Below are 17,303 nucleotides of genomic sequence, written 5' to 3'. Positions count from 1 at the left end.
CCACCCCCATTGTTCTTTATAATAATGATGTTCTGCCTGATCTTGTCTTCTGACGCAGGACTATCCTAAAGTGACACTGAGAAGCAGGATATTAAAGGCAAATGGATAACTGTACTTATTGGAAACTTCATCCTTGAATACGTACTATTGATTCGTTGAGGCACTGAAGTTGTGTTATCTCTGGAGACATGAATTTTGTATTGTCTACTAATTCTTGGCCATCCAAGAAGTCATCTTTAAATCTCCATCTAAAGGTTGGCCATCCTTCCTTTTGCATAGTTGTGATCCGACAAAGTCCTCAGTTCTATCTCAACTTTCTTCACTTTTAAATCCAACTCTTTAGTGATGCAAACTGCATCGATTCTCGCATTGCTCTCATGGACATGAGAAAATGTCCTTCTAATTCAACTTCCACCCTTTGTCAACCCCCCGGCAGTCTATGCCCTGGGAAAGAAATTGCTGTGGCGACTCTGAAAACTCTGATGTCTTTTGTTGTTGGTTGCAGGTAATAAATAGTCTTGGTAGACATTTGGATAGTAAGGCATTTAATGGAGAAGCAGTTCACGTAGTATTCTCATTCATCCAGTCCAGCTTCTCTCATGATTAATTCTTCATATAAGTTAAATAAGCAGGGAGACAATATACAACCTTGTCGTACTCCTTTCTCAATTTTGAACTAGTCAGTTGTTCCATATCCAGTTCTAACTGTAGCTTCTTGTCCCACATAGAGATTTCTCAGAAGACAGATGAGGTGATCAGTCACTCCCATTTCTTTAAGAACTTGCCATAGTTTGCTGTGGTCGACACAGTCAAAGGCTTTTGCGTAGCCTATGAAGCAGAAGTAGACGTTTTTCTGGAACTCTCTAGCTTTCTCCATAATCCAGCGCATTTTTGCAATTTGGTCTCTGGTTCCTCTGCCCCTTTGAAATCCAGCTTGCACTTCTGGGAGTTCTCCGTCCGCATACTGCTTAAGCCTGCCTTGTAGCATTTTAAGCATGTGAAATGAGCGTCTGAAATGAGCGCAATTGTGCGGTAGTTGGAGCATTCTTTGGCACTGCCCTTCTTTGGGACTGGGATTCATGGAATCCGCTTCTTGCTACGATTGTATCGGCTGCTTTTCTGAGCCTCTTGGCTGTTGTGCATGTCTGGGGTCTGTGTCAAGGGTCATTGTCCTGGCCATAGTTAGAGGCTGTTGGGGGGGGGACTTGGGCTATTGGGGGAGTCCTTTAACTGCCCCCCTCCCATTCCTGGTTTGAACAGCACCCACCCCCACAACACAGATGGATCTAGTCTCATGGCATGGGGTGGGGGAGGGAAGGATTTTGCAATGTAAACATTGTACTGTAGGAGGGTCGGGACCCACGTTGCGCAGCTGGTTTTCCGGGATCAGCCCCGCCGCCGCCCTCCTGATCCACTAAGGGGGGAAACCTTCCTCTCCTGCCCCCCCCACTCAATCCTTTCCCTCCCCTCCCTTCCCGGCACATCCTCCTCTCACCCCGCCCCCACAACCCCAATTCCGCCCCCAATACGATGCGCCTCTTCCTCCCCCCTCCTCCTCCAATCCGGCTCCCCCCCCTCCCAAACTGCCTGCTTTTCCCGGAAGTGGAGGTTCTCCCCGGATTGCTGCTCTGCGCCATAGCTCTAGGGGCTCGCGCATTTACAAAGGGGAGGGAGCAGACAGGGGACCCCCCCTTTTGATGTTGCTTGAAAGGAAATCAGAATTGGGAGCGAGGGCAAAGAGGTAAGGGGGCTGCGGGGGGGGGAGAAAAGGACCCAGAGACCCCCCGCCAGCTCCCCAGACTGAGCGCCTTTCGTGGGCCCCGTCGGCAGGGTCTGGACCCCTGCATGCCTGCTGCGAAGGGGGTTTTCCTTGGCCCCTTAGGCGACATGACGGGGCGGACACGGGGCGCCCACCCAGGGGGTCCCCACGAGGGCCCCGTTTCCCCCGCGCAGGCATCGCTGGGACGCTGTGGGCTCCGCGCGGAGAGAGGCGGGGCATGAAAGGGTTAAAGGGCGCGAGGGACGCCGGAATAGAGACCCCCCCCGTCCCTCCCCTGCTCGTCTTGGGGGGGTGGAGGCTCCGGATGGAAAGATGGGGGGCGCAGGGCGAGGGGTGAGCCGAGAGCCAAGGGGGCCTCTGGGTGCAGGGGAGACTCCGCGAGAAAGAGAAGGGGGAGCATCCCTGGGGCACGGGGAGGAAGACCAGTCTATGGAGAGACATCCCCATCATGGCGCCCGTGGGGCCACCTTGGCTTCTCTCTCCCGCCCAGGAATGGGTCACCCCTTCAAGGAGGCCAGAGAGGGATCCCTGGAACCCCTTCCTTCCTGCAAGCTCTATCCGAGGCTGTTGAGGGTTTTCGGTTGCAGATCTAACCCCTCCATCATGTTCTCCAAGTCCGCCGTATCGTTAGCTAAGTAGGAAAAAACATTCAGAGGTAGCAATAAATTCATTCAGCTGAGAAATAAGCATAACAGGAGCCCAAAAATAGCAAAAATGTAACTTGCAGTAAAACCCTAACTTAGCATACCGAAACACACAAGCAGAGTAGAGAAACAGCAGAATGGGAAATGGGACCAGGCGCCTTTCAGCCTTATAATTCAGAAAGAATTCGAGGTCAGTGTAACCTTGGGACGAGAGAACAAGCCTGGCTCACTCCAGTTCAAACCAGCTTCCTCTGGTTCCCAAACACAAGGAAGGTTCAGCATAACCTCATGACAACTTATTCCCCCGCCTGCTCTCAGCAGAAAGGAAACTCCCTTATCTGCTCAAATGTTCCATCTAGAGAAAACACATCAAATGTTCCATCTAGAGAAAACAGCTTTGAATCACACAGAGTAGAACTACCAGAAACTTCTTGAACCGATAGACTAGGAATAATCTCTATACATTAGATCAAGGGTCCCCAAACTAAGGACCGGGGCCCAGATGCGTTCCAATCGCCGGCCCGCGGATGGTCCGGGAATCAGCATGTCTTTACATGAGTAGAATGTGTCCTTTTATTTTAAATGCATCTCTGGGTTATTTGTGGGGCATAGGAATTTGTTCATAATTTTTCCAAAATATCGTTCGGCCCCCCACAAGGTCTGAGGGACAGTGGACCGGCCCCCTGCTGAAAACGTTTGCTGACCCCTGCTGTACTGTACATTTCTTTGCCTGAAAAATGCAACCAGGACACTGTAAAGGTCAGCACTAACAGTGTGAATTGTGGTTGGAGATGCACTGGGAGCCAGGGAAGAACCTTTAGGAACAGTGTTGTGTGGTCTCGGCGGCTCCTCCCAGTCACTAGTCTAGGTCCACATTCTGCATTAGTTTCAGTTTCTGGGTCACCTTAAAAGGTAGCCCCATGTAGAGCACATGGCAATAGTCCAAGCAGGAGATGTTGTTGTTTAGACGTTTAGTTGTGTCCGACTCTTCGTGACCCCATGGACCAGAGCACGCCAGGCACTCCTGTCTTCCACTGCCTCCCGCAGTTTGGTCAAACTCATGTTCGTAGCTTTGAGAACACTGTCCAACCATCTCGTCCTCTGTCGTCCCCTTCTCCTAGTGCCCTCAATCTTTCCCAACATCAGGGTCTTTTCCAGGGAGTCTTCTCTTCTCATGAGGTGGCCAAAGTATTGGAGCCTCAGCTTCACGATCTGTCCTTCCAGTGAGCACTCAGGGCTGATTTCCTGAAGAATGGAAGGGTTTGATCTTCTTGCAGTCCATGGGACTCTCAAGAGTCTCCTCCAGCACCATAATTCAAAAGCATCAATTCTTCAGCGATCAGCCTTCTTTATGGTCCAGCTCTCACTTCCATACATCACTACTGGGAAAACCATAGCTTTCACTATATGGACCTTTGTAGGCAAGGTGATGTCTCTGCTTTTTAAGATGCTGTCTAGGTTTGTCATTGCTTTTCTCCCAAGAAGCAGGCGTCTTTTAATTTCGTGACTGCTGTCACCATCTGCAGCGATCAAGGAGCCCAAGAAAGTAAAATCTCTCACTGCCTCTATTTCTTCCCCTTCTATTTGCCAGGAGGTGATGGGACCAGTGGCCATGATCTTGGTTTTTTTGATGTTGAGCTTCAGACCGTATTTTGCGCTCTCCTCTTTCACCCTCATTAAAAGGTTCTTTAATTCCTCACTTTCTGCCATCAAGGTTGTGTCATCTGCATATCTGAGGTTGTTGATATTTCTTCCGGCAATCTTAATTCCGGCTTGGGATTCAAGCAGGGAGATAACAAGAGCATTCACCACTCTAGTGAGACAGTCTACAGCAGGGGTAGGCAACCTAAGGCCTGTGGGCCGGATGCAGCCCAATCACCTTCTCAATCCGGCGCACCACATGAGGGACGGTGGACCGGCCCATGACTGAAAAAGGTTGCTGACCCCTGCACAGGCTGGTAGGGTCTCAGCTGGCATACCAGATGGAGGTGGCAGACAGCTGCCCTGGACACAGAAATGACAAGTGCCTCCATGGACAGCTGTGAGTCCAAAATGACTCCCAGGCTGCGCACCTGGTCCTTCAGGGGCACAGTTACCCCATTCAGGACCAGGGAGTCCTCCACACCTGCCCACCTCCTTCCACCACAAACAGTACTTCTGTCTTGTCAGGATTCCGCCTCAATCTGTTAGCCACAATCCATCCTCCAAACACCCCCAGACATTCAGCATTCAGCGCCTTCACTGGTTCCAATTTAAAAGAGAGGAAGAGCTGAGTATCACCCACATACTGGTGGAACACCCTGCCTAAACCTCTGATGATCTCTCCCAGCGGCTTCATGTAGATATTAAAAAGCATGGGGGAGAGGACGGAGCCCTGAGGCACCCCACAAGTGAGAGCCCAGGGGTCTGAGCACTCCTCCCCCACCACCACTTTCTGATGAGGCCTCAAACCCAATTGGAAGGATCATGGTGGCAGAAGCTGTCCTGGTCCTGCACCCCCAAAAGCGTGAGGCACAATACTTTCATTAGCTTTGAAGGGGCCATTGGATACTTGGTGGTCTTTCTTCAAAAGACAAATATTTCATGTACTTTTACAGTGATGTATGATGTAAACGGCACTTCTGTTTCCCTTATTCCACATCGGAGAGACTTTGATCCACAGGTCTGAGCTCATCTCTCTGCCTGAAACTGCTGTGTTAGCAGCAATGGAAACCTGGGCAGAGTGTTTGGGGTCCTGGGCTGCCTAGAGAACAAGACCCCCTTCTCAGCCTGGCTGATATGGTGCCAAGGAAAGCAGAGCAGTAGGTTTGGCACCAGATTAGCTGCAGGAATTGAATGAAGAAGGTCTCTTAGAGACTCTGCCCTGGATTTGTGTAGCTTTTCCTCCATAGCCTTTTCTTCTCCTGAAGATAACCCACGAGGCAGCAGAGGTTTCAGACCAGAGTTTTCCTTCTTGGTGGGCTCCCCCAGTTGACGAGCCCCATCTGTCCTTCACTTCCCTCTGCAGCAAGGGCAGAATCTGCCTTCTTAACTGTGGGATTCACTATTGTTCTCATCCTCTCCCTCCACCAGGGCCTGCCTTCACCTGTAGCAGAATTCCCCAACCCACCAAGGATTTGAGACCCATCAGCTAACCTCACCTGGTTTAGCCGGCCGGTTGAATCCATTCCTGGGATTGCGGCCCCTGTTACACACTGACAGCTTCTGGAAGCCACAGGTGAGAGCTGAGTGCATGAAATGTCCCCCACCAAAAGTGCTACCGCTCCTCTAACATCCCAAGACACCACATAATTATGATATTTAAAACAGATTAGGAATAAATTCATGTCCCCGGAAATAACACAATTTCAGGCCATTAATGAATCAATATTACATATTCAAGGTACTGTACTACATATTCCACTAAGTACAGTTATCTATTTCCCTTGAATATCCTGCTTTTCATTGTCATTTTAGGATAGTCCTGCATCAGAAGACAGGCACATGATCAGACAGCACATCATTCTTTTAAAAAGCATGATGCTGTATCAACATTGATTGAGGATTCTGAAAGTTGCTCATGAATTGCTATCATTTGGCAACATTGCAACTTCATTTCCTAAAAATTGGGAACATGGGTAGGACGTGGGAGTATGTAGGAAATGTTGAAATAGGAGAAGGTGCCAATGGCCGTTGATGTGTTCTCTTTCCCTTCGTTCTCTTCCTTGAAACCCAAACAGGATTTCTTTTCCTCCAACTCTGAGGAAGGTGATGGAGAAGAGAGTCAGAATTCCGGGGCATAGGACACCTTTTGTTTCACTGGGAATAGGCATTAAAATGTGTGAAATGTGGAATTTGCTTCACTGAATGAGAACGCATAGTTCATATCAAGGAACTCAAACAGAGGAGAAACCATTTAAAGGTATGGAGAGTGGAAATGGTTTCACTGATAGTGGAAAGCTTAGAACCCACCACTGGACCCACATGCATACTAAACGATTTAAATGCATGGAGTGTGGGAAGAGCTTCAGTCACAGTGGAAACCTCAATATGCATCAACGGACTCACACAGGGGAAAAACCATATGAATGTATGGAGTGTGGGAAGAGCTTCAGTCAGAGTGGACACTTCAGAAGACATCACCAGACTCACACAAGCTATAAACCATTTAAATGTATGGAGTGTGGGAAGAGCTTCAGTCAGAGTGGACACCTCAATATACACCATCGGACTCACACAGGAGAGAAACCATTTAAATATATGGGGTGTGGAAAGAGCTTCAGTAAGAGTGTTCACCTCAATAAACATCACAGGACTCATACAGGGGAGAAACCATATGAATGCCTGGAGTGTGGGAAGAACTTCAGTCAGAGTGGACGACTCAATAGTCATCTCCGAACTCACAGAGGGGAGAAACCATTTAAATGCTTGGAGTGTGGAAAGAGTTTTAAGGAGAATACAAGCCTTAGAATACACCAAAAGACTCACACAGGGGAGAAACCATATGAATGCATGGATTGCGGGAAGAGCTTCTGTCAGAATGGAGAACTTAAATCACACCAGCGAACTCACACAGGTGAAAAACCATATAAATGCATGGAATGCGGAAAGACCTTCAGTTACAATACAAGCCTTAGAAGGCACCAACAGACTCACACAGGAGAAAAACCATTTAAATGCATGGAGTGTGGAAAGAGCTTCAGTCAGAATGGTGACCTTAAAAAACATCAGCGGACTCACATGGGTGAAAAACCAAATGAATGCATGGATTGCGGGAAGAGCTTTCGTCAGAATGGAGAACTTAATAGACATCAACAGACTCACACAGGAGAGAAACCATTTCAATGTGTGGAGTGTGGAAAGAGTTTTAGCTACAATGGAAGCTTTAGAAAACACCAACGGGTTCACACAGGGGAGAAACCTTTTAAATGTATGGAGTGTGGAAAGGTCTTCAGTCACAGTGGACACCTTAGAAAACATCAACCCATTCACACTGGGGAGAAACCATATAAATGTATGGAGTTTGGAATGGTCTTTAGTGAGAATGCAACTCTTAAAACTCATAAATGGAGTCACACAGGGGAGAAACCATTTAAATGCTTGGAGTGCGGAAAGAGCTTCAGTTTCAATGCAAACCTTAAAATACATCAGCGGACTCACATTGGTGAAAAACCATATGAATGCATGGAGTGCGGGAAGAGCTTCATTCAGAGTGGACACCTCAGTATACATCAATGGACTCACACAGGGGAGAAACCATTTAAATGCCTGGAGTGTGAAAAAAGCTTCAGTTACAATACAAGCCTTAAAATACACCAGCGAACTCACACAGGTGAAAAACCATATAAATGTATGGAGTGTGGGAAGAGCTTCAGTCAGAGTGGACACTTCAATGTTCATCTCCGAACTCACACAGGGGGGAAACCATTTAAATGCTTGGAGTGCGGAAAGAGCTTTAGACAGAGTGGACACCTCAATATACATCAACGGACTCACACAGGAGAAAAACCATTTAAATGCATGGAGTGCGGAAAGAGCTTCAGTCAGAATGGTGACCTTAAAATACATCAGCGGACACACATGGGTGAAAAACCATATGAATCCAAGGAGTGTGGAAAGAGCTTCAGTCAGAGTGGACACCTCAGTATACATCAACGGACTCACACAGGAAAGGAACCATTTAAATGTATGGAGTGTGGAAAGAGCTTCAGTTTCAATTCAAACCTCAAAATACACCAGCGAACGCACACAGGTGAAAAACCATATAAATGTATGGAGTGTGGAAAGAACTTCAGTCAGAGTGGACACCTCAGAATACATCAACAGATTCACACAGGAGAGAAACCCTTTAAATGCATGAAATGCGGAAAGAGCTTCAGTTACCATACAAGCCATAGAAGACACCAGAGAACTCACACAGGACAGAAACCATTTAAATGCATGGACTGCGGAAAGAGCTTCAGTTTCAATGCAAGCCTTAGAAGCCATCAACAGACTCACACAGGAGAGAAACCATATAAATGTATGGAGTGTGGAAAGAGCTTCATTCAGAGTGGAAACCTCAATAGACATCAACGGACTCACACATGAGAGAAACCATTTAAATGCCTGGAGTGTGGAAAGAGCTTCAGTTACAATATAAGCCTTAGAATACACCAGCGAACTCACAAAGGTGAAAAACCATATAAATGTATGGAGTGTGGAATGAACTTCAGTCAGAGAACATGCCTCAATAGACATCAACAGAGTCACACAGGAGAGAAACCATATAAATGTATGGAGTGTGGAAAAAGCTTTAGCCAGAGTAGACACCTCAATATACATCAACAGACTCACACAGGGGAGAAACCATTTCAATGTATGGAGTGTGGAAAGAGCTTCAGTCAGAGTGAAAATGGTTCATAGAATCATAGAATCATAGAATTGTAGAGTTGGAAGAGACCACAAGGGCCATCCAGTCCAAACCCCTGCCGAGCAGGAAACACCATCAAAGCATTCTTGACATATGCCTGACAAGCCTCTGCTTAAAGACCTCCAAAGAAGGAGACTCCACCACACTCCTTGGTAGCAAATTCCACTGCCGAACAGCTCTTACTGTTAGGAAGTTCTTCCTAATGTTTTGGTGGAATCTTCTTTCTTGTAGTTTGAATCCATTGCTCCGTGTCCGCTTCTCTGGAGCAGCAGAAAACAATCTTTCTCCCTCCTCCATATGACATCCTTTCATATATTTGAACATGGCTATCATATCACCCCTTGACCTTCTCTTCTCCAGGCTAAACATACCCAGCTCCCTAAGCCGTTCCTCATAAGGCATCGTTTCCAGGCCTTTGACCATTTTGGTTGCCCTCTTCTGGACACGTTCCAGCTTGTCAGTATCCTTCTTGAACTGTGGTGCCCAGAACTGGACACAGTACTCTACGTGAGGTCTGACCAGAGCAGAATACAGTGGTACTATTACTTCCCTTGATCTAGATGCTATACTCCTATTGATGCAGCTCAGAATTGCATTGGCTTTTTTAGCTCCTGCATCACACTGTTGACTCATGTCAAGTTTGTGGTTTACCAGGACTCCTAGATCCTTTTCACGTGTACTGCTCTCAAGCCAGGTGTCTCCCATCCTGTATTTGTGCCTTTCATTTTTTTTGCCCAAGTGTAGTACTTTACATTTCTCCCATTAATATTCATCTTGTTTGCTTTGGCCCAGTTGTCTAATCTATTAAGGTAATTTTGAAGTGTGATCCTGTCAACCAGCCAGTTACAAATCCACTGAATGGTAGCATTGTCTAGCCTGCATTTTACCAGCTTCTTTACAAGAATATCATGGGGCACCTTGTCAAAGGCCTTGCTGAAATCAAGATAGGCTACATCCACAGCATTCCCTTCATCTACCAGGCTTGTAACTCTGTCAAAAAATGAGATCAGATTAGTCTGAAATGACTTATTTTTCAGAAATGTGATGTGCGTTTGCCTGGAAGCAGCCAACAGAAAGATTTGTTTCGTGAAGCCCCTGCAGATGCCGAGTAGGTGACTTCCCTCCCAGATGACAGGAAATGAAACACACACATCCATTGTCGTGTGTTGTTCCAGCCTCTCTCCTCCCTTCTGCCGGTGTGTGTGCCTGACTTAGATATCCTGTGTGCTATATTTTTTCACTGCTGAAACTGGATGTGCCTCACTGGGGACCCAGTGAGAACAGTATGCTTTGAAACTTCAGTAAACTATTATTGAATAGAATTCCTGCTGTTCCTGTGTGTGTTCTTGACCTCAGCGTGGGAATTGCTCTACATGTGGCCCCTTCCCCACTGATACTTGGCTCATGTCCTGGAGTTGCTGTACTCAAGCATGCAAGACTGGTGTTTGTGTGTCAGACTGTTTTTTGCACCAAACTCTGTCACCCCCAGCCCTGCATGATCTCCATACACTGCTTCTTCACCAGAACGTCATCCCGCCCCCCGCACATTCTGAGGATAACTTAATTTAATGGGAGATTCCCCCCCCCCAAGCCTAACTGCAAGAGGGAGAAGGAGGGGCTGCAGCTACCAGTAAAGTCTCCTGGGGCCCCCATCTTCACTCAGGAACCACATAAGCTACTGCTTATTCTGGGGTTTGGGGGGGATAAGATTTTTTTCCATAGTCCCAGAAGTTATTATTCAATTATGCAGCTATGGAGTTTTCCTACCAGAGGACCAAAGTGCATATTACTATCCTACTGATTTTACTGTTGCTGCTGCTGTTGCAGTCATGGCCTGGCGGGGTGAAAGGGGGGGGGGAACCAGTTGGGGAACACAAAAGGGAAGAAGGCTCAGAGCCGGGGAACTGGCGGTAGGAAGATGATGAGCAGAAAAAGGGAGAAAAGGGAGCAGACAAGGAGGGGAGGTGTTGCAACCCGAGGAGGAAACTAGAGCACGCAGAGAAATCCAGTTCAGACCCCATGAGCCTGTACATTATATTAATGGGTGTGGGTTTTTTTTTTTTTGTCCCAACATGCATCACTTTAATCTCATTGACAATGAACTGTATTTTCTGCCCATTCACCCCGTTTGGAGAGGTTCCTTTTGGAGCTCCTTGCATCTCTCTGTTTGGAGAATTTGCTGCTATTAACAATCTTTGCCTCTTCCCTGCTCACTCCTAACTCTAGATCGTTTATGAACAAGTTGAAAAGCCACAGGTCCCAATCCTGATCTTTAGGGGACCCCACTTTTTTGCTCCTCTCCATTCAGAGAACTGTCCGTTTATTAGTATATGTTTCCCCTCCCTCCTTCTGTGCAGCCGAGGGAAACCTGCAGAAAAGTTATGGGGTGAATTTCACTTCCCCACACATCTAACCCTGCTCAGCATTCAGGGAAACTGAAGAGGAAAGCTGGCCCCAATCCAAGAGACTGACGTCAGTAGGAAGCGAAGCGAAGCGTACTCAAAGGGCAGCCACTTCAGTTTCCAGCCCACCCTCTCCCACAATGGCTGAAGAAGAAGCACCACTTGGGAATGGCGGAGCTGAATGGAAGCGGGCAAGGAAGCCCCACAATCTCTCCTGCTGGAGGAATATAGGGTACTGACCCCTATACTCAAAGGTGATGGCCAGTGATAAGAAAATCCCAGGTTGGGAGACTACTCAACAGCCCAGCTCAGTGTGGTGCAAGTCTCCCGTGGGTCTATGTCAGGCATCCCCAAACTTCGGCCCTCCAGATGTTTTGGACTACAATTCCCATCATTCCTGACCACTGGTCCTGTTAGCTAGGGATCATGGGAGTTGTAGGCCAAAACATCTGGAGGGCCGCAGTTTGGGGATGCCTGGTCTATGTGGTCAGTAAAAAAAAGGAAGTTCCAGTCAAGGAATTTGGAGCAAACCGGTGGTCAGTAGAACACAATCTTTATTGTAGCGCAACAGGTGTGAAGTTTTCTTCCTAATGAGTGATTGATTAGCTCATTAGGTCTTTGCCAAACATCACAACAGTCCAGCCGCTTCCTTAGCTGCGGCCCCGGCAAAGAAGCTGCAGAGTCTCTCCTTGCGTAGCTGGAAGCTTGTGTGATCTTGCAGAAAGCAGCTCACAATAAATCACGAAGAACAGCTTCTTTCTACTAAACTAATTGCTTTATTTACAGAAAGAGAAACAACTGACCGGGAGAGCACGACGGCATGATTGCTCTCCTCGAGCAAAAACGAAAGTGATTTACACACAGAGTACAAAGAAACATTCCCTCCTCCTCCTTCCCTCCCAGTGGTCAGGCGACACAGCAAAAACAGCTAAGGTAGCCCCATGTAGAGCACATAGCAGTAGTCCAAGCCGGAAATGCAAATGCACCACTCTGGCAAGACAGTCTGCAGGGAAGGAGGGTCTCAGCCTCCTCCTCCTCCTCCTTCTTCTCCCTGCATACCAGATGGAGCTGATAAACAGCTGCCCTGGACACAGAATTGACCTGCGCCTCCATGGTCAGCTGTGAGTCCAAAATGACCCCTAGGCTGCACACCTGGTCCTTCAGGGGCACAGTTACCCCATCAGGACTTGGGGGTCCCCCACACCTGCCCGCCCCCTGTTCCCCAGGGACAGTACTTCTGTCTTGTCAGGATTCAACCTCAATCTGTTAGCCACCATCCATCCTCAAACCACCTCCAGGGACCAACACAGTGTTGGGTTTCTTGAATAATCAAAGTTGCTTTTGAGCCGGTCTAATGTCAATACTGTCTGTTTAAGAAAAACAGGTGCCGGTAATTTCTCTTTAATTGCTCACAGGGGTGGGCTCTACTCCATGTATATAAGGCTCTGTTGGACAGCATTTTGTGTGGTAGTATGGTGGGAGGTTTGAAGGGTTGGAATGTGGGTATGTGAAGTTGCTGGGAGAGAGAGCGTTTATCTTTAGTTTAAAGTCTTTTCCAAGTCAGTTTGTTTTTCTGTTAGAGAAAGCCAACCTTTTGTTTTTCATCTGTATACTTTAAGCAGGTATGCAGCTAGTCAGGGGTTTCATGCTAGGTCGGTCTTTAAACTCTTGGTGGTGTATTTTAGCCAAGTCAACTTCTGTTTGCATATTTTGTTTTTCTGTAAACTCTGCGTGAGGCGTACTTTGAAGGGCCACTGGGAAACGGGGGTATATGATTTATGTTGTTGTTGTTGTTTAGTCGTTTAGTCGTGTCCGACTCTTCGTGACCCCATGGACCAGAGCACGCCAGGCACTCCTGTCTTGCACTACCTCCCGCAGTTTGGTCAAACTCATGTTCGTAGCTTCGAGAACACTGTGCAACCATCTCATCCTCTGTCGTCCCTTTCTCCTTGTGCCCTCAATCTTTCCCAACATCAGGGTCTTTTCCAAGGATTCTTCTCTTCTCATGAGGTGGCCAAAGTATTGGAGCCTCAGCTTCACGATCTGTCCTTCCAATGATTTATGTTAGCACTCTTAATACCCAGTGTTCCCCAATATTATTTCCTAATACACAGGGCATTCACTAGTTCCAATTTAAAAAAGAGGAAGAGCTGGGTATCTCCCACATATTGATGGACACCCAGCCCATGGTCCATGGGTTCACGAAGAGTCGGACACGACTAAACAACAACAACAACAACAACAACAACCCAGTCCAAACCCCCTGATGATCTCTCTCCGCAGCTTCATATACCGTATATGCCGGCATATAAGGCGACTGGGCGTATAAGACGACCCCCTAATTTTCAAGTTAAAATATAGAGTTTGGGATATTCTCTATATTTTATGTACTTGCGATTTCTGGCGCAGCGGGGACTTGACGAGAGGCGCCGGAATCGCGTCATCGCAGCTGCAGAAGGTATTTCTGGCGCCGTGGATACTTTGGCTATGGGCAGCACTGCCCATATCAAAAAAGGTCTGCAGTGCCAGAAATTGCTTCTGAGCATGTGCAGACATCAGGACATGCTCAGAAGCGATTTCTGGCGCTGTTCGGCGAGTCCCATCGCTGCTCGGTGAGTCCCCGGTTTAGCGCAGCATGAGGGGGACTTGCTGAGCGAACAGTACCCAGCGTATAAGACGACCCCCAAATTTTGAGACTATTTTCCGGGGTTAAAAAGTCATCTTATACGCCGGAATATACAGTAGATATTAAAAAGCATGGGGGAGAGAACAGAGCCCCGAAGCACCCCACAAGTGACAGCCCTGGGGTCTGAACATTCCTCCCCAACACCACTTTTTGGACATGGCCCAGGAGGAAGGAGGGGAACCACTGCATAACAGGGCCCCCAGCTCCCAACTCCCCTAGAGGGTCCAGAAGGATACTATGGACAAATGTCTCCAAAAACGCTGAGAGATCCAGCAGAACCAGGAAAGCGTTTTCCCCTCTGTCTCTAGCCTATTGGAGATCATACATCAGCACAAACAGGGCAGTTTCAGTCCCATGATGAGGCTTGAATCCCAAAAGCTCCAGGCACAATACTTTGATTAGCTTTGAAGGGGCCATTGCATACTTGGTGGTCTTTTCTTCAAAAGACAAATATTTCACGTACTTTTACAGTGATGTATGATGTAAACGGCACTTCTGTTTCCCTTATTCCACATCGGAGAGACTTTGATCCACAGGTCTGAGCTCATCTCTCTGCCTGAAACTGCTGTGTTAGCAGCAATGGAAACATGGGCAGAGTGTTTGGGGTCCTGGGCTGCCTAGAGAACAAGACCTCCTTCTCAGCCTGGCTGATATGGTGCCAAGGAAAGCAGAGCAGTAGGTTTGGCACCAGATTAGCTGCAGGAGTTGCATGAAGAAGGTGTGCAGGGCACATCCAACCCTCTTAGAGACTCCGCCCTGGATTTGTGTAGCTTTTCCTCCATAGCCTTTTCTTCTCCTGAAAATAACCCACGAGGCAGCAAAGGTTTAGGACAAGAGTTTTCCTTCTCGATGGACTCCCTTCCCTGGTTGACGAGCCCCATCTGCCCTTCACTTTCCTCTGCAAAATCTGCCTTCTTGACAGGGATTCACTGTTGTTCTCTCCCTCCACCAGGGCCTGCCTTCACCTGCAGCAGAATTCCCCAACCCACCAAGGATTTGAGACCCATCAGCTATCCTCACCTGGTTTAGCCGGCCGGTTGAATCTATTCCTATGATTGCGGAACCTGTTGCATGCTGACAGTTTCTGGAAGCCACAGGTGAGAGTTGAGTGCAGAGTGGGGACCAAGGGTGGATAACTTACCTTAAAAGGTGCATGACATGTCCCCCAACAAAGGTACTACCGCTTCTCTAACACCCCAAGACATCCTATAATTATGATAATTAAGACAGATCAGGAATAAATCCATGTCCCCAGAAATAACATAAATTCAGGCCATTAATGAATCAATATTACTTATTCAAGGTACTACATATTCAACTAAGTAGAGTTATCTATTTGCCTTGAATATCCTGCTTTTCAGTGTCATTTTAGGATAGTCCTGCGTCAGAAGACAGGCACAAGATCAGACAGCACATCATTCTTTTAAAAAGCATGATGCTGTATCAACATTGATTGAGGATTATGAAAGTTGCTCATGAATTGCTATCATTTGACAACATTGCAACTTCATTTCCTAAAAATTGGGAACATGGGTAGGACGTGGGAGTATGTAGGAAATGTTGAAATAGGAGAAGATGCTAATGGCCATTGATGTGCTCTCTTTCCCTTTGTTCTCTTCCTTGAAACCCAAACAGGATTTCCTTTCCTCCAACTCAGAAGAAGGTGATGGAGAAGACAGTCAGAATTCCGGAAGACGGGACACCTTTCATTTCACTAGGAATAGTCATTAAAATGTGTTAAATGTGGAATATGCTTTGCTGAATGAGAACACATAGTTCATATCAAGGAACTCAAACAGAGGAGAAACCATTTAAAGGTATGGAGAGTAGAAAAAGTTTCACTGATAGTGGAAAACTTAGAACCCACATGCATATTAAACGATTTAAATCCATGGAGTGTGGGAACAGCTTCAGTCAGAGTGGAAACCTCAATATACATCATCGGACTCACACAGGGGAAAGACCTTATAAATGCATGGAGTGTGGAAAGAGCTTCAGTCAAAGTGGACACCTCAATATACATCATCGGACTCACACAGGAGAAAAACCATTTAAATGTATGGAGTGTGGAAAGAGTTTTAGTGAGAATACAAGCCTTAGAATACACCAACGGACTCACACAGGGGAGAAACCATATGAATGTATGGAGTGTGGGAAGAGCTTCAGTAAGAGTGGACACCTTAGAAGACATCAACAGACTCACACAGGCAAGAAACCATTTAAATGCATGGAGTGCGGAAAGAGCTTCGGTCAAAATGGAGACCTGAAATTACACCAGCGGACTCACACAGGTGAAAAACCCTATGAATGTATGGAGTGTGGAAAGAGATTCAGTACGAGTGGAAACCTCAATATACATCAACGGACTCACACAGGGGAGAAACCATTTAAATGTATGGAGTGCGGAAAGAGCTTCAGTCAGAATGGAGACCTTAAATTACACCAGCGGACTCACACAGGTGAAAAACCCTATGAATGTATGGAGTGTGGAAAGAGCTTCAGTAAGAGTGGATACCTTGATATACATCAACGGACTCACACAGGGGAGAAACCATTTAAATGTATGGAGTGTGGAAAGAGCTTCAGCCAGAGTGGAAACCTCAATATACACCAATGGACTCACACAGGGGAGAAGCCATTTAAATGTATGGCATGTGGAAAGAGCTTTAGCCAGAGTGGACACCTCAATATACATCAATGGACTCACACGGGGGAGAAACTTTTTAAATGTATGGAGTGTGGAAAGAGCTTTAGCCAGCGTGGACACCTCAATATACATCATCGGACTCACACAGGAGAAAAACCATTTAAATGTATGGAGTGTGGAAAGAGTTTTAGTGATAATGCAAGTCTTAGAATGCACCAACGGACTCACACAGGGGAGAAACCATATGAATGTATTGAGTGTGGAAAGAGTTTTAGTAAGAGTGGAAACCTCAATATACATCAACGGACTCACACAGGGGAGAAACCATTTAAATGCATCGAGTGCGGAAAGAGCTTCAGTCAGAATGGAGACCTTAAATTACACCAGCGGACTCACAGTGGTGAAAAACCCTATGAATGTCTGGAGTGTGGAAAGAGCTTCAGTAAGAGTGGAAACCTCAATATACATTTACGGACTCACACAGGGGAGAAACCGTTTAAATGTATGGAATGTGGAAATAGCTTTAGCCAAAGTGGACACTTCAATATACATCAATGGACTCACATAGGGGAGAAACCATTTAAATGTATGGAGTGTGGAAAGAGCTTTAGCCAGAGTGGACACCTCAATATACATCAATGGACTCACACAGACGAGAAACCTTTTAAATCCATGGAATGAGGAAGAAGCTTCAGTGAGAGTGGAAATCTTAGAAAACATCAGCAGACACACAGGGAAGATAACATTTAAATG

General features: G+C 46.8%; 1 protein-coding gene across 1 annotated transcript; it reads left to right on the top strand.

The window, feature by feature from the left end:
* Positions 1-1,602: 1,602 nt before the first annotated feature.
* Positions 1,603-17,300, top strand: LOC118077419 (uncharacterized). The gene is given in 5 exon segments (XM_088651802.1): positions 1,603-1,741; positions 5,497-5,641; positions 6,144-8,785; positions 12,743-12,747; positions 15,822-17,300. Coding segments are annotated over 3 exon segments (3,999 nt in total). The 5' UTR covers positions 1,603-1,741; positions 5,497-5,641; positions 6,144-6,270.
* The last annotated feature ends 3 nt before the right edge of the window (positions 17,301-17,303 follow it).

The sequence above is a fragment of the Zootoca vivipara genome, chromosome 9 (genome assembly GCF_965207765.1).
Source record: "Zootoca vivipara chromosome 9, rZooViv2.hap1.1, whole genome shotgun sequence".
NCBI classification, from domain to species: Eukaryota; Metazoa; Chordata; class Lepidosauria; order Squamata; family Lacertidae; genus Zootoca; species Zootoca vivipara.
Note: the sequence above shows the minus strand (reverse complement) of the source record. Positions and strands in the feature narration are given on the sequence as shown.